This window comes from Alligator mississippiensis, chromosome 1 (assembly GCF_030867095.1).
Source record: "Alligator mississippiensis isolate rAllMis1 chromosome 1, rAllMis1, whole genome shotgun sequence".
Classification (NCBI taxonomy): domain Eukaryota; kingdom Metazoa; phylum Chordata; order Crocodylia; family Alligatoridae; genus Alligator; species Alligator mississippiensis.
In genome coordinates this window covers 427,840,398-427,859,014 of record NC_081824.1, presented here as the reverse complement: position 1 = coordinate 427,859,014, position 18,617 = coordinate 427,840,398, and the positions used below count along the sequence as shown (strand labels likewise).

The window sequence follows — 18,617 nt, the reverse complement described above, 5'->3', positions numbered from 1 at the left end:
ACTAAGACTCCACCCCCTCCTTGCCACTTCATTTCCCATGTGTGAGAAGTGGGGATCTTTACAGTGTCACAACCAAATTAAGTAGTGTCCATGCCACAAGCAAGAAATATTAATCAAAACAGTTTTAGTCTGCACAAGGTAACTAAGGGTTAACTAACAAAATGATAGTAACAGCTTTTTTTTTTGTTGCGCATGTCAAAAAGAAATTTATTGCTGTGCCACTAACAAAGATAAAAACTTTTGCCTTCTTTGCTTTATATAAATCATTGTAATTGGTCGGAATGACAGGGGAGTGTCCCTATTACAAACACCCTAATGAAAACCACTATACAATTGGTGATTCTAATTAAATTTATGACGTGGCGAAAAGCAATTGACTATTATACAAATAAAACCCGTCTTCACTTCCATGAAGAAGGGGAGACCTCCGCACACATAACCTGGAGACCTCTGAACGTATGCGTCAGAGTAACTGACAATTTGATCACTTGTCAGTTCCCCACGTCTCGACTCAATCTCAGACGTAAATCAACGACCTGCCAGCCCGACCTTTTCTCTTCCCAACCACCGAACTCTTATGCAGACCGACCTACGAACTATAAGCTGTAACTAACCAAGTATCTCTGACCTCCGTCTTTCACCACCTTGATGGCGTGAGTAAATAATCTTGCTTTGCAACCGATAAGCGTCCGCCTAATTAATTCCACTCCAAGCGTCACAAGTACCCGCCTGACAGACCCTTAACTGCCCGGGTGGGAGTCAGGGAGAGCTGCTGGCTGGCTGCCCTGGGTCCCGACACGGCGTCACGAACAGGATCAAGGGGAAATGTGATGGAGGTGGAATTAATTAAGAACTGCCCCTGGTGTAGTGGGGGGCGCCGCGTAGATAACGCGGATGAATTATGGGCCCACATCGCTTATCACCAAGCGAGCGGAGCGGAGACAGGGTGCGTCAGCGGCTACTTCTCGCTGAGAGGAGAGGAGGGAGTCAGAAGGGAGTGGAGAGACTCCGAGTGGGACAAAGGGAAGATGATTAACGTAGTGTCACTCCTACTGCGTGAAAATGCAAACTTAAAAACCCAGTTAGCTACAGTCAGCAAAGCTGCTGCGGAAATGGCAATGTGCCAAAACCCTCCGTTGCCACAGAAAATGGCACCGAGAAAAATATAAGCTGCCCGGAGGACCTGGAAAAGAAGGGCAGAGCCACAGAAGAACAGGCGGGACTCCACCCAGCTACCCCGCCCCAGGAGATGACGTCGCTCCCAACGGCCCCACCTCTGTACCACAGGGAGGGGGCAACAAGCGAGAATCCGATCCTCCCATCAGACACAATAACAACTACAGCTGCCACTCATCCTGTAACAATAACCAAGCAAGTAACCAACCCAGAGGGTGCAACCACCACCACCACCCTCGACGTCATCGAAGCATGCATGGAGATTTATGGAGAAGAGAATACCATCAACCTTCACCTCCTCCTCAACCTGCTCACTACTCAGCCAACAGGAAATCTTTTAAGTCAACTTCCACGGCTGCAAGCTCTTATAAAATCAGCAACTGCAAACTCAACCATCGCCCCAAGCCATCTTACTGCATATTCAGTCGAACATCAAAGGCCAAGACATTCCCAATTCAACTCACGAAAGGAATCAAGACTGCCACCCCAGAGGATGCCGGAGGAAAGAGCCATGTTTGGGTTCCTCCTAAACCACTTCACGCTTACCAAACAACAGCTACACGTCCTAGGAGATGCGGGACAATGACAACTGGCACATATACTAGGCTACCAACCTCAACCGATACCGCCAACCGGTCCGGGCCCCGGAGGCACCCACGCCTAACAGCGCATTCCAGATAACACTGCAACCTGCTCCAACAAGCAAGTACTCGAAGGGGGCATCTATGAACTATTCCAACCACTACGACATTATGCTCATAGATGTACAAAAGACAATTTTATTGTTTTTTAGTTTTCTTTGTTTGTTTGTCTGTTTGTTTGTTTTGTTCCCTTACAGGCCCAGCGGTGACGAAGAGGCAATCTGTGACTGCCCAATCACGAGAATCACCGAGCACCAACCTGCAGCACACCCAGGTCGACACCACAATGGCCGCCTGCTCATATGTCGCAAGCAGGGTCATCGCTCTGTTCCTGCTGTTACTAACAGGTTCCTTGGCAAACAGAGCTGACTTCAAAGCCTCCAACTTGGTCCTGAACCTTCTGTCATTTAGGCCAAAGACATAACTAATGACTCATTTTATGGTTTTTCTTTTTCTGTTAATGATCTTGTACATACTTGTTTTGTTTTATTTTAAAGCCTGTTCGAAACTTTACGCAGTGAAGCCAAGTCATAATGTTTTAAGTGAAAAGCTCTAAATTATTGAGAGAGAACAGCATTGATAGTCTGAAGGTTTGGGGGATGTCGCAGAGAGGTTGGGGGTAGACATAAAAATGAAAGAAAAAAAGAGGAGATGTTGAAGGTGGATGGAAGACAGGAAGTGTTTGGTGTCAAATCGTTGAGGGGAGAAGCAGATGGTGATACATAACAAGGTTGATGCGTTTCACAAAGGAATGAAGAAAGGCCGCTAATGACAGCACGGAAAATTGGTGTTTTCAGAGCTACAATTTAACTCAAATATAATAAGCCACAATTTTAAAAACCCTCCATATAGGGGGCATTAATCTGATACCGCACTCTCAGTTACCTTAAAAAATTGAATTAGAGAAGATTGCATGAAATCTAGGATAACAATTTACTGCATTTAAGTTAATTCAAGTGTTGGCATCTTTAATTATCTTGTGTTTACCATTGATCATAATAGCCATTGTTGTATTTGTGTATTTTAGTTGTTGGATTTTATAGTATCTCAAAACGAAGTTAACCACACTTTTTGCTTTTGTATACACCCGCTTGCCAAACACTAACAATGATGAACAAAAATGGTCTGTACGTAAACATGATGTAACTTGCTGTGCCATGGGCAAGGGGGCATGTCACAACCAAATTAAGTAGTGCCCATGCCACAAGCAAGAAATATTAATCAAAGCAGTTTTAGTCTGCACAAGGTAACTAAGGGTTAACTAACAAAATGATAGTAACAGCTTTTTTTTTTTGTTGCGCATGTCAAAAAGAAATTTATTGCTGTGCCACTAACAAAGATAAAAACCTTTGCCTTCTTTGCTTTATATAAATCATTGTAATTGGTCGGAATGACAGGGGAGTGTCCCTGTTACAAACACCCTAATGAAAACCACTATACAATTGGCGATTCTAATTAAATTTATGACGTGGCGAAAAGCAATTGACTATTATACAAATAAAACCCGTCTTCACTTCCGTGAAGAAGGGGAGACCTCCGCACACGTAACCTGGAGACCTCTGAACGTATGCGTCAGAGTAACTGACAATTTGATCACTTGTCAGTTCCCCACGTCTCGACTCAATCTCAGACGTAAATCAACGACCTGCCAGCCCGACCTTTTCTCTTCCCAACCACCAAACTCTTATGCAGACCGACCTACGAACTATAAGCTGTAACTAACCAAGTATCTCTGACCTCCGTCTTTCACCACCTTGATGGCGTGAGTAAATAATCTTGCTTTGCAACCGATAAGCGTCCGCCTAATTAATTCCACTCCAAGCGTCACAAGTACCCACCTGACGGACCCTTAACTGCCCGGGTGGGAGTCAGGGAGAGCTGCTGTCCGGCTGCCCTGGGTCCCGACATACAGGAGTCCCTACTTCTCACAAATGGGAAATGAAGTGGCATGGAGGACTCTCACCTGGGGTACCAGAGAACACTAGAGTGCCACAAAATCCTTTGAAGGGTTTCACAAGGAGGGAAACACATACCCAATCCTGCCTGACCCCTCCCCCTTTCTCCCCTCACTCATTGCCCAGCCCTACGGAAGTAAGTATATAGGCCCAGGCCTGTCCATGCCTACATGCTATTCTCCTGCCCAGCCCTTATACAAGGAGATAAATACATACCAGTCCCTGTCCAGCCCACCCCACCTCTCCTCCCCAGCTCCTGCAGAAGGAGGTAATAGCAGTTAGCTTCTGAAATGGGGTGTTTCTTGACTCACTAAAGTTACTGAGGGGTGCCTGGAGTCTAAGAAGTTTAAGACCGCTGCTTTACAGATAGCTCTTTATTCTGCTTGGCTACATACAAGAGCAAAGCCCAGGCCTGACAGACTGCATTTACAAAATGGATTTACCACCTTTCAGATTAGCTGACTGATGTGGAAAAGCATGTAACATTAACAACACAAATCATGAATGCTGATGGAGCATTATCAAGAGCTCTATTTTACAGAAGAACATAACATAAATAGGAATAGTGGTCCAAAGCTACTATTTGGCTTGGCCCTTGGGTAATGCTCACTCAGATGTCCCTCCCTGCCTTTCCTGTGGTCCCAGTGATGTACCTTCTCACATAAAGAAGGAACTGTTACTACAGTTTGGGATGTTTGCTCTTTTGTTCTCAGTACTCTGTGAAGTTGTGAACTTTCTTGCTGGTTTACTTCTCTGTAGGGCAAAATTGTCAATTTATTTGCCCAGAAATTAAAAGGATTGTGTAAGACAGCCTCTGTAACTTAGTCCGTCAAAAATTTTAATAACAGATTGCAATGTACAGTTATTTAGTTGCACCTTGTCTGTTTTTTACCTTTAAGCCTTCCAAAAACTCAGCATTGGAGGGGAAAATGATATCTGGTCCCTGAGTCACACTTACATCTTTGATTTCTTAGGCCACTTCCAAATTATTTGTCTTCCAAAAACATGCATTTCTTTTTATTTCTAGATTTTTCAAATGATATGAGACTACCTCCCAAAACTGATCAGAAATTCCATTTTAGATAAAACCATCTATTTTATCACTATTAAAAATATTAATAGTTTAGTATTTCAATTTAATCTGAAGTTTCTTTCCCTATTAATATTTATGCTAATCTTTATTTGAAGTGAGACATCACTGCACTTAAAGATTTAGCATATTGCAACATTATGGAAATACCTCTGTGTGTACTGAATGAGATTCTTTTGTATTGCTATTCAGTGTTCATTTACCTTAGGAGATCCAGATGACTCCAGTGTTCTTGAACCTTTATTCTTCTGCTTGATTAACATGCATGTAATCTTGGATATATTTTGGCTTGTTGCAGAAGTGAAAGTCAGTGCTATAATAACAAGAGCTGCAAAACAAAAAAAGAAAACCTATATAATCAGGTGTACATCTTGGAACAGGAATAATCTTTTGAATGAAAACAAAATGCACTACAACCAAAACTGAGAGTTTATATGCATGTTATGTGCTGTTGTAAAACCTGCTTCAGTGACTGTATGCACAAAGCCATGGACATATAAACAGACCTCACATTCAGCAATTTGACCCCAAAGAAACGTAGAAGAACACTGAAGGTCATGGAGATTAGAATCCTCTAAAAATATAGCCCCCTACATATTCCAAACCACATGCCACATAGTTAAATTCGCTTACATGTCTGATTATCTTTAAAGGTCATCCTACAAGTCTCCAAAGCAACAGCTGCTTCAGCATCAGCCAGTGTAGGATTCTACCCACTGACACCCAGGGGATGTTATTTTCAGTACCCATGTGGCTTCTGCTCAGAGCAACTGTGAAGTGAAGCCTTTCAGATGTCTCCTCACTCCACTCCTGGCTCACCTGCAGAATCTCGCCCTGCCCCTCCCATTCCTCTGGCACTAGCCAGCAGCTTGCCCCACATACCAAGCGATGAAATTGTTTTCCTCTTCATGCTTTACATTTCTGATTATGATCTTAAAATACAATTCAATATTGAATTATTACTTCCCTGAACTGGACCCAACCTGCATAGGGATCCTAGATTTTATTCTAAGAGAGAATAATCTGGGCTTTTGATTCTACTGCAAGAAGAGAAGGAAAAGAAATATGGACTTGTGGTTGGAACACAAAGGTTGCAAAGAGACATAACTTTATACAGCCATAAAAATGTTTACGGCACCACAAACCAAAAGCAAACAGATGTCCATGCCCTTTGTCATGCCATAAATACCCACCTTCGTGGCCATGACAATAGGTAGTATAAGTTTTGTGATGTATATTTGCCCTAACGCAGAAGAGTATGGATTGTGTAAAAAACAGGATTGTGTTAATTTACCTTAAGAGATCCAGATGACTCTAGTGTTCTTGGACCTTTACTGTTCTGTGGATGCATCTAATCGTCACTGTACAGTGATGTTGCTATGGTAAAGCATAGGGCAGTTACTGCTCCATGTGCATGGTTAGAGCACCATAGTAGTGTGCTATAACCGGGGTGCATGCCACTACAGTGACGTAGCTGGTGATCACATGTGGACCCATGTGATCACTACGTCATGGTAGCATGCCATATGGTGACATAGTGCATTGCTACATCACCATATCCATAGGGCAACATGTAGATGCACCCCGTTTGATTAAAATTCATGTAACCTTGGATATATTTATAGTGCTGTAGCAAGGGGTGTGGGAGGGACGAGCAGGGCAACCGCCCCAGGCACTGAAGCGAAGGTGAGCAAACAGGTGTTGCTCAGCCAGGGCTGGGCGTGGGACAGAGCTGTGAGTAGCTTGTTTGGGGGGACATGTGCCCCCTGGATCTGTGCACAAGGCAAGGGTGGGCTGCCGCTGTGGGCTTTGCCCCAGGTGCCAAACTTCCTTGCCACGGCACTGTATTTATAACTAGCATCACTGTGGGCTGTGAGCATCTCCTGAGCAGCCATTCAGGCATGGAGGGGAAAGCCAGAAGCTTCTTCCACTCATACAGTCACTCATAGAGCACTCCCTAGTCTCTCCCTAGTCTAGAGAGCAAAGGGGTGGTTTGCACCTGCTCTTCCCAGGGAGTGCAATTCTGAAAAGGGAGCAGGAAAGGGGCCATGACTGTCCACTAACTTCAGCCCACAGCAGCCTATGGCATCCAGCCAGTGCACAGAGTTAACATCCAGATCCATCTTAATACATGAAGCAGGCTATATTCTCCCTGGGCATTTCTACACATGCAATACATTCAAAGCAGGCTTACTGTGCACTAAAAATACTATGCAATAAACCTACAGATATGCTCCCTCTTGGTAGCAGATTTGTTCCTAATGGTACCCTGCTCTCCCCCTCTGCAGCAGCCAGGGTGAGCTTCAGGCCTCCCCTGGGTGCTAGCCCAGGGGCTGGGAGGGAGTATGGGGCCAGGAGACATCTGTCTCCTGGTGGGGGCTGGAATATTGCTCCCTGCCCCTGGGAGCTGCCTGCTGGCAGGGCGGGCTCTGATGGCAGAGCCTGGGCCAGGACAATGTTCCCCCTGACACAGCAGCAGGCAGCTTATGGCCCCGGCTGTGCAATGGGTGGTAGGAAGCTGGGAAAGAGCTATGAGGGAGTTCCTAACCCCCTGCTCCAATCTGCCAGTGGCGGCATTCCCCGCCCAGCTGGGGGCTCACTGCTAGCTGCCCCACTAGTGGATCCGTGCAGGGGGCTGAGATCTGCCCATCCCCCACAGCTCTTTCTAAGCCCCGTTCCTCAATAATCCAATCAGAACATGGGGCTGGGAAAGAGCTACAGGTCTGGGACCTGCCCCAAACTGGGACAGTTCCTGGCCAGCTCCGGGCTGCAAGGAAAAGTCTGAACATGCAGCCCAGAGCTGGTTGGGACCTGGCTTGAAACAGGATAGTTCCCATCCAGCTCTGGGCTGCATGTGCAGACTACCCCTCACAACCTGGGGCTGGCTGGGATCTGTCCCATTCTGGGGCAGATCCCAGCCAGCTCCTGGCTGGGCAGGGAACTCTCCCCATGCAGGAAGCTCCTAGTCCTAGTTCCATGACTGGAGTGGGAGCTGGGAGATTGCTCCCTGCCCCCGGCAGCTACCTGCTGCTGGAGCAGGCTCTGATGGTGGAGACTAGGCCAAGACAATGTCTCCCTGAACTGGCAGGAGGCAACTCGCAGCCTCACAGGTTTCCCTGCCCTAGCAGCAGGCAGCTCCCAGTCCCTGCTCCACCAGCAGATTGGGGCAGGGGGATGAGACCTGCCCTTTCCCCCTGGCTCTTTCTAAGCCCCATGCCTCAATTGCCCAATCTGGGCATGGGGCTGAGAAAGAGCTGTGGGGCTGGGACCTGCCCCAGACGGGTAAGAAGCTGGCACTGGGTGATAAGGATCTTCCAGTCCAGGTCCTGTGACTGCAGGGCTTGGGCTGAGAGGTAAGGATGTCCCAGTGCCAGCCCTGTGACTGTGGAGCCGGTGCTGGGAAGTAAGGATCTCCCAGCCCCAGCCCCACAGTTACAGAACAGTGGCTGGGAGCTCCATGCTGCTGGGGCAGAGGGACATTGTCCCCATCCAGGCTCTGGTGCTGGAGCTCTCCCCAGCAGCAGGCAGCTCCTGGGGTCAGGGAGCAACCTTATGCCCCCTGCTGCCCAGCTGACCGGGAGCATGTTTGCTCCTGGTCAGGTGTCTGCACATGTATTATTGTGCAGTAACTAATCTTGACTAAATTTGCTACTTGTATGTAAAGGTAGCAAATTTACCAAGATTAGAGCCAATTACTACACAATAAGTGTCTGCATGTGTAGACATGGATACTTACTGCAAAGTAATTAGCTCTACTGCACAGGAAAGTGTCTCGTGTAGACACGCCTAGTAACTACTCCATAGTTAATTGCTACCTGCAAATGCATTTTTAGGTAGCAAATCAATTGGAATAGACCAATTTACTATGCAGTAAGCATCTGCATGTGTAGATGGTGATGCTTACTATGCAGTAAATTGGTTTACTGCACAGTAAAGCATCTCATGTAGATGAGCCACCTGTGCACAAGGAGCAGCAGGAAAGAGGTTCTGCTTGCCTGTGTGTCACAGTCTCCTGGGTGTGTATCCTCCCTGGAATTATGTGGGTCTGTGGCTTTAAAAGCCACAATCTAGCCTCATAGTTGTCATACAGTAACCCTAGCCCTCAATGTGCACATAAACAAGAAAAAGAGAAGTAAGAATACGGAACTAGCCAAGGGAAACAATCCGTGTGTGATCTTGATAAGATCCCAATGCCAACAGTATAAATAAGCATTGGATCCCAAAATAACACCTTGTAGCTGCCTTTTCAAAGCATTAGAAAGTTTCTGCCATGTCTTTACAGAAGTCTGCAAAATGGTTGAACAAGGAGCAAGAATCTGAAATTAAAGACACAAAAAGAAAAAGAATTAACTCAAGATGAAGGAAATGTCTTCACTGCTAGAAGAACTGAACAGTGAAACTGGCTCCCAAGGCAGGTGTTGGGGTCACCAAAACTGCATACTAAGATAGTCAAGATAAAACATAAAATCAGAGTTCCTAAATTACTTTCTCCTTCGTGATATTTTGCTGTGCTCAACAATTCTAACTTAATTACAAATACCTATTTTCAGCTCTTGGGGCAAATCAATGCATATGCATCTTTCTCGGGTGACTTGTTATTTCAAGAGCCTGTCACAAGGCATTTCTAATGCTCTTCTTCATACTCCATACCCCATTGCTCCTATGTTACATCAGGGATGCCCACTTGAGGCTGGCTTCTCAGCTGGTGTAGATCAGCACACCTCCACTGAGCCACATAAATTTAAACCATCAGAGAATGTGGCACCAAATTGTCAACTTCCTAAACATTTTTTATGTTCCAGCTTTGTGTTATCCACATAATGGCCATTACTATAGTGATCACTGGGCTCACTAAACACAGGCATACGTGAATGAGAAGAACTAAACAATAAATGTCATTTGTGGAGCACTCAGTAAGCTTTAGTGTATGAACTACAACCTGAGGGACAATTTCTCAATTCCCAACTGTTCTAAATTTGGAAGTGTCTTGAAATTATAACTTATCACTACAACTATTTCATTGTACAGCTGGAGACAAATTCATTCCTGGTAGAACTCCATGACATGATCCAGGTTGCTCACAGTAGTGCATACTTATTTGCATGATCTTACTTATTACATAGTAGCAGAGAGGAAGAGATTTAAACATTTAAGTAATAAAGAAAGTGTTTTCATCTTAGATTTAGGAGTTGGACATGCTAGGAAGAGATGGGACCCACCTGACAAAGAGAGGGAAGAGCATCTTTGCAGACAGACTTGCTAATCTGGTGAGAAGGGCTTTAAACTAAGTTCATCACAGGATGGAGACCAAAGCCCTAAGGTAAGTGGGGAAATGGGTGACCTGGAGGAAGCACAAGCAGAAGAGGGTAACAGGGAAGGATTTAAGTAGAGCAATTGGCTAGTTACCTCAGGTGTCTGTACAGGAATGCACAGAGCTTATCTTTCTGGCGTCATCTAACCTCAGATGATTTCCTGCCCCCGGGGCAGAGGGCTGGACCCGATGATCTGGCAAGGTCCCTTCCAGCCCTCGTGTCAATGACATCAATGAAGAAGAAAGAATTGGAAGTCCTTGGACAGTCATAAAACTACAATGTGATTAGAATAACAGAGACTTGATGGAATAGCTCACAAGACTGGAGCACTGTCATGGATAAGTTTGGGAAGGACAGGCAGGGGAGAAGAGGAGGAGGAGTTGTACTCTATGTATGATTGCTGAGCTGTGTGATTGCTCAGAGCTCCAGTATGAAACTGGAGATAGGCCTGTTGAAAGTCTCTGGATTAGGGACAGAGGGGAGAACAGCAAGGGTGATGATGTGGGGATGTCTGCTATTGCCCACCAGACCAGGAGGATGAAGTAGATGAGGCTTTTTTCAAACATCTAGTGCAAGCTTCCCAATCACAGGCCCTGGTTCTCATGGGGGACTTCAATCATTTTGACATCTACTGAGAAGGCAATATAGCAGTGCATAGGCAATCCAGGACATTTTTTAATAGTGCTGGTGGCAACCACCTGGTGCAAGTGTTGAAGAGGCCAAGTAGGGGCCATGCTCTTCTTGACCTGTTGCTCACAGAGAAGAATTGGTGGGGAATGTAATAGTGGATGGCTACTTGGGCAACAGTGACCACAAGATGATTGAGTTCAGGACCCTGAGGAAAGGAAGGAGAGCAGCAGAGTACACACCCTGGACTTCAGAAAAGCAGATTTTAACTCAATCAGGGACTTATGGGTAGGATCTCCTGGGAGGCCCATCTGAGGGGGAAAGGCCTTCAGGAGAGCTGGTTGTATCTTAACCTTACTGAGGGCACAAGAACAAACCATCTTGATGTGCAGAAAGACTAGCAAGTATAGCAGAAGACCAGCTTGGCTTAGCAAGTAATTCTTCAATGATCTAAAACATAAAAAATAAGCTTACAAGAAGTGGAAACTCGGACAAATGATTAGGGAGGAGTGTAAGAGTATTCTCAGACATACTCAGGGATCAAATCAGGAAGACCAAAACACAATTTGAGTTGCAGCTGGCAGGGGACATGAAAGGTAACAAGAAGGGTATGGAGGACCAGTAGAGAGGTGCTCCTGCACTGAGCCATCTGTCTCGCTGCGCCCGGCCAAAAACCAAACCGCAAGTGCCTCTCCTGGGGTGCCTACATCTGGCCAACTCCCTTCCTGGAGAACACCCGCAAGCCTGGGTTACCACTGCCACCACCCAGACTCAAGTCTTTGTCTGGGCCCTGTGCCACCCAGGATAAACCTTGGGATTTTTGGGTGCTTCTATTAATCTGAAGCATTCACCAGCAGCCTCCTGTGTGGGAGGAAAGTAAAAGAGCCAAGCCCACATTAGCGGGTCCCTTCCCTCTTAAGCACACACAGTGAGGTGTGTTAAAACAGATAGAGTTATTGATCAAAGAGGGATAGGGTGGGGAAGGAATACCAATAGCAAAATATAGAAAGAAAACCAACCTTGAGCAAATCTGAGTGGCTTGTCAGACTTTTGATATATGACTAGATTACAGTCAATTAAGTTCCTAGTTAAGTTTCTTGTAAGATACTCCTACATCCAGAGAATGAGAGACAGCTGCAGAGATCCAAGCTTCTATGTGTGTTTTAAAATGTCTGCCTGTCTTCTTCCTGGAGGGACCCTCTTAAATAGCCTTCCTGACCTCACCACCTGGACCCAGTCAGGAACAGGTGTTATTTGATGCCAACCAATCAATTTGAAAAGCATCAGAATTACCTATTGGAGGAACATTGGCTTAAGCCTATCTCCCATATCATGAGGTCAAAACTCAGAACAATAGGGAGGTCAGATCCACCCCTTCTTACCTGAGCCAGGTCACATACACAGTAACCTGGGGCAGCCAGGTTGACAGACATGTGAGAGGTCAAAGAAAAAGGAAAGGAGACTGGGATAGAGTTCTTTCACAGCAGATTTCTACAAGTACGTCAGCAACCAAAGGAAGATCAAGGAAAGTGTGGGTCCCTTACTGAATGGGGGAGGCAACCTAGTGACAGATGATGCAAAAAAGGTTGAAGTACTCAATGTCTTTTTCACCTCAGTCTTCACATGCAAGGTCAGCTCCCAGACTACTGTACCTGACAGCACAGTTTGGGAAGGGAGCAGCTGACAGTGTATAAGTCAGCTGACAGTGGCAAAAGAACAGGTTAGGGACTATTTAGAAAAACTAGAAGTGTATAAATCCATGGGGCTGGATGCAATGCACCCAAAGGTGCTGAGGAAGTTGTCAGATTTGATTATAGAACCACTGGCCATTACTTCTGAAAACTCGTTGCAGTCAGGAGAGGTACTATACAACTGGAAAAGGGCAAATGTAGTGCCCATCTTTTAGAAAGAGAAGAAGGATCCAGAGAATTACAGACCAGTCAGCCTGCCTCAGTGTCCAGAAAAATCATGAAGCGAGTCTTCAAGGAATCCATTTGTAAGCACTTGGAGGAGAAGAAGGTAATTAGGAACAGTCAGCATGGATTCACCAAGGGCAAGTCATGCCTAACCAAACTGATTGCCTTCTACGATGAGATGACTGACTCTTTGTACAGGCTGGGGAATGAGTAGCTAAGCAGCAGCTCTGCAGAAAAGGACCTGCGGGTTAATGTGGACAATAAGTTGAATATGAGCCAACAGTGTGCCTTTGTTGCCAAGAAAGCTAATGGCATACTGGGCTGTATTAGTAGGAGCATTGCCAACAGATAAAGGGAAGAGATTATTCCCCTCTATTTGGAGCTGGCTGGTAATTATTCCCCTCTATTCAGCACTGGTGAGGCCACATCTGGAGTACTGTGTCCAATTTTGGGTCCCCCACTACAGAAAGGATGTGGACAAATTGGAGAACATCCAGCAGAGGCCATTGGAGAGCATCCAACAGAGGAAATGACTTAGGCTGAGGGAACTGCGCATAGTTAGTCTGCAGAAGAGAAGACTGAGAGAGAATTTAATAGCAGTCTTTAACTACCTGAAGGGTGGTTCCAAAGAGGATGGAGCTAGACTGTTCAGGTGGCAGATGACAGAACAAGGAGCAATGGTCTCAAGTTGCAGCGAAAGTTTAGGTTAGATATAAGAAAAAACTTTCTCACAAGGAGGGTAGTAAAGCACAGGAACAGATTATCCAGAGAGGTTGCAGAATCTCCATCCTTGGAAGATCTTAAAACCAGGTTAAATAAAGCCTTGGCTGGGATGATAGGGATGGTCCTGCTCTGGGCAGGGGGTTGGACTAGATGACCTCCTGAGGTCCCTTCCAACCCTAATTTTCTCTGATTCTTATGGTTATATTTTGAGGACAGGGAGAAAGGGAGGCACACTAGGTCTGGGAAGTATAGTATTTTGCAGCAAGTCCACAAAGGTTATTTTTTGGTTTTTGGGGGTTTTTTTAAAACAAAGCCAACAGTTGGAGCCATAAATGGAGGAAATGATTTTTTAAGATGGCAGAGAACGCATTCAGCACACAGGAGAAGGCAGGATTCTATCCCTGCTGGGAGACACATGTTCAAACAGAATGAGAAAAAGTAACAGAATGTATGAGGTTTTCAGCAACAATGGAGTGAAGGCAGGAAAAACTGTCAGGATAGCAAAGGGCAAATTTGCAGTCACATATTTATAGCATTTCTCTCTGTCCCTTTTTCAGCCATTCCCTAAATTGCATGTACTGTTTATAGTTTGGCATCAAGACACTTGGCAGGAACAGTACCAAATAGGGATTACTTTCTGCTAATCATTCATAATCCTAGTATCCCAGAATTTGGGACTGCAGAGACCAAAACTGTGCATATAACATTTTGTTGAAAGAAAACAGAGAATTAGTATGCATAGTCATACCTGATAATGCTTAACTGTAATGGTATAAAAGCCAGAGTAAAAATAAATTGCTGGCCTAGATAGCATACCTGGTTTTAGTTTTTGTCTTGTGGACCTTTCTCTTTTTCAAACCGTGTAAGAATAAATGCTGTGAGTGGAATCCTGGTCTCATTCACATCAATGACAAAACTCTCATTCACTTCAATGGAGTCAGGATTTCAACAAGATTTAAATTAAAACCCTGTAATGTGGTTCTGAAAGCACATAGCTGGGAAATGTCAGTAAAGTCAAGTGTCAGGAAATAAATTTAACTGCTGATGTCAAAAGGCAAAGTCCTCACTCTTTTTAGGAAGCTATTGAAGTGAGAAGCTACATTTATACTGGGTAAGAGTTAGATAGTTGATCCAATACAATTTTGTGCTGAGGTTTGTTTTTGAATAATGAGTGAGTAAAGTCAGAGAGGGCAAGGTTATATTCCCATAGAAAACCATTCTAAAATGTGTAAGCTAGTGCCACATCACAGAGAGAAAACAGCTGAGAAACTCAACGATCTCAAGAATGAAGGCATAATCCTCTCTTTACAGGGAGAGTGTGCACCTTGTAAGTGAAACAGATGTTAGGAGTTATAAATGACAATCACTTTACTAAGCTATAGAACAATGCCTCTTACCTGAAATGCAGGTTTGTTGATTTCAATGTTAGCACAAGGAAAGAAATTTAACAAGTAGGTGTGACAGATGCTCACCAGCACATGGTGTTGCTTGGTAAGAGTACGTTTGCAGTTGGAATCTGAACAGGATCCTGTCAATAGCATAACATTATAAAAGGGCCCTTCCCAGAGAGACTATAGTCTCACTGATACCCATAATAGCAGTTAGGATCCTAATGCCAGTGCATTATGCTCCCTGACACAAAGCCTGTGGGCTGCAAATTAATACTTCACAGGCTGCCAGTTGAACAGTCCTGATTTAGGGCACAAGTTAGATGCACAAGGAGGCAGAGTTAAAGATTGACAGACAACCCTAAATCTGGCATTTCCTTATTTTTGAATGCTTGACTTTCCAGGCTAAATTACAGGGAGAGAGGGATAATGTAATTTTGTTGTGGATCAATAATACAGCCTTTTAATGAAGGAAGCAACCTTTCAAGGCTGCCAACATAAAGCGCAATTACCTCTGGATTGGAATGTTATAAACCAGCGGTTCTCAACCTTTTGCAGCTTACATCCCACCTATGTAAGGTCAAAAAATCCTGGCTCCGCCAGTCAGCAAGGGTTGGGGGGGTGGGGGAAGGTGGGGGAGGCCTGCAGAGGCCAATCAAAGCGCACAAAAGCAGAAGTCCCACTGTGGCACTTCCAGTTTTGCCACCCTGACCCAAGTCCCACCTAGAGGACATGTCCCACTGGTTGAGAAACCCTGTTATAACCCATGCTTTTTGGAGCAATCTGTACCCCTTAGATTGCAAGAGAACAAAGCCAGAGAGAAATGGTTACAGAGAATGGCAAAAAAATCAGGTCCTTGGTCCAGCAACTTATTGATAGAAGCATGTTTCATTATCTCCTGGTGCACCCTAGAGCCTCATCCTCCTTTCCTACTGCCCTCTTACTGAAGGGAGCCTGCTGCAAGGCAGGAGGAGAAAACACTACAAGATCTGCCAATCCCCCCCCCCCCCACCCCCTTCCTGGCTACTACACTTGTGAGATGGCTTCTGCAGTGTGAGAAATAAAAATTGGGAAAAAAGATCAAGTTTCAGGATGGACACAGGTTTATAGCACCAGGGAGGCTCAGGAATGCAGGCTGTGACACAGGCTTGAGAGCCTCCATATGAAACATCCGCCCCCAATAGAGATCTTTTTCCTACAACTCTGGCTCCTGGCTTCTTATTTTTAAAGAAACAGCCAGCACCAGAAGTTAAGATGGTGAGGAAAAAGAATGGGTTGATGCAGAAGAGCAGCAAATGGAGAGGAGGAGCAGCTACAGAAAGAGCCCTTGTTTCAGGGGAAGGAGAGAATGAACCCAATCTATGTGGGACACACATTACTGGGCAAGGGAGGAGCATCACAGGGAACAAACCTGGGGGAAGTTGCTACCACAGGTTATGTCCACAAATATTGGCTTATTCAGGGACCCCATAGGCTTTTATGGTGAGGGACAGTGTGGGGCTTCTGCAGGACACCTGGACTCTCCTCCTTGCCTCAACAATCCCCTCAGGTGGGGCAGGTCACAGGTAAAAGGGGCATGTAGGTCAGGGCAGAGAACCTGCTGAAGGTTTTCCTTGCTCTGGGCTGCTGGACAACTTCATAGGGAATGATGGACAACTGACATTAGTTGGAGAAGGATAAGGGATGAAAGGATATAAACAAAATCTTAGCTTACTTTGGCCTTCTCAGAGAAGAGCCAGATAAAAGTATTGTCTTGGCATCCTGAGCTTAGGGACTCTCCCACAGTCTGCTGAAGTGCAAGTCTGACAGAGAGAGTGGTGAGGAAAAGTCCATAGCCCTAAACTCTAGACAGTGGAGCTGATTCACTTCCAGGAGAGCCACCACACATGACTCTAGTTCAGTGGTTTCCAACCTTTTTTTCATTTGGGGACCCCTTTGAATTGTAAGTGAGGGTATTTACATACTTTTGATTGATCATGGTCATCTTTCATGGAGCCCTTAGACATAGTCTGCAGACCCCCAGAAGTCTACGGGCCACAGGTTGAAAACCACTGCTCTAGCTGATGGCTCAGCACACAGGCTCCCCAAGGGGCAAACTGGTTTTGATGTCCCCTCTCCTCACTGATACAATGCTTGCACCAGCATACAACTTTTCTACATTTTCTTCTCAAACCCATCTAATTACCTATTTTGATTCTCCTATACCACACCCATCACTGTTGATTTTATTTTAAAAACTCCATTGTTCCAGAGAAACGTAACCATTGTCAGGGGCCATCACCACATAGCATTTGTTCTGTGCTCCAGGATGATACAGTATTTGCACAACACTGTAAACAATCAAGTTAGATGCCATGAAGCTGCTGATGAAGTTAGAGTAGCCTGTGACTAATAACGTTCAGCAGCATACAAGCATCAGGGTTTAATCAAGCTCATTAATCATAATTAGTTGACATATTACTGAGTTTGATTCATGCTGGTCTTCGCCAGGCAGTTACAGTAAATATTGTGTTATCTAACTTGATTGATCACAGCTATGTTCCAGCATGACTGAGTTTTGAAATGCAGTCAAATCCGTGGAGTGAGAGAGGCAGTCTCTCAGGGAAATCAGGATAATCCCAAGGACAGCTTGGCAGATGAGCATACTGAAACTTTTCATTTGAACCATTATGAAACAAAAAGCCAACAAAAAGAGTGAAGCAGGGGGTGATATGATCTTGAGAGTTTGTTCTACTAAATAAATAGACTGCTGTGTTCTGAACAAAAAAATAATACACACACACATTTATACACACATATATATACATAAACATGACTACAACTGTTTTCTTCCTGGATGCAGTGCAATGAGGCCCTCATTTTTTTTTTAAGCAATGCAATTCTTTTTTTCATCCTTTTAGGTAGTTTTCATTCAGGACTCTCCCTACCATTTCCCTTACCTGGAATGATCTACAACATTTAGGGTGCACCTACATGTCACCCTCCAGTGATGTAGGACATGCCACATCACTGTATGGTGTGCTATAGTGATGGAGCAATCACATGGGTCTACACGTGATCACCAGCTACGTCACCATAGCAGCGCGCTCCCTGGGTATAGTGCACCGCTCTGGCAATGTAGTGGCAAAATTTAACCATTCACTGTGCACACGGCGTAGTAACCACCTGTGCTGAGCTGTGCTTTACTACTTCCAAAAGGAAGTAGTAGAGCATGACACTGTAGCAACGTCACCATACGGCAACATGTAGATGCACCCATAATGTCTTTTCAGCTCATCTGGTTTCATCTAGTATATCAGTTCTGAGAAACTTCCCCCAGACGTGCAGGTTATACTTGAAAATACAATACCTTTTGTCTAGTAGACTTTAAATTCCATTCCCAAGCTCCTGAACTAGGCCACCTTCTTGTTGCTTTACTTCACTGGTGCCTATACATATGGGGGGGGGGGCGTGTTTTAATTACAGTGGTTCCCAAAGACCCTCTAATTAAAATCCCCCTTACATTTAAAAATGACTGCAGGACACTTTAACTAAAGCTCATTCAACGAGCTTTAGTTAAAGTGCCTTGGTGGCCATTTTTAAACCAGCAGGGGCTTACATACGTGATGTGGCAGCAATGCCAGGGTGTTCTAATTAGAACGTGGACCACACTCAATTGAGTCTGCTCTGATTCATTCTAATTAGAAAGCATCAGAGCATGTGTATAGGCACCCAAATTTGTTCTTTACTGCTCAGAGAGGTCAAGCAGAGAGAGGGAAATGGAGCAGTAACAGCTCAACTCTGCACTTA

At 45.0% G+C, this 18,617-nt stretch overlaps 1 protein-coding gene across 1 annotated transcript in view; it reads right to left on the bottom strand.

Annotated features, from left to right (window-relative positions):
• The window catches only part of FLT3 (fms related receptor tyrosine kinase 3), a 97,455-nt gene that overhangs the window by 70,316 nt on the left and 8,522 nt on the right, over window positions 1-18,617 (bottom strand). Inside the window, exon 2 of the mRNA XM_006270481.4 lies at window positions 5,066-5,190. Within this exon, the coding sequence (XP_006270543.2) occupies window positions 5,066-5,190 (125 nt within the window). The remainder of the gene's footprint in view (window positions 1-5,065; window positions 5,191-18,617) is intronic.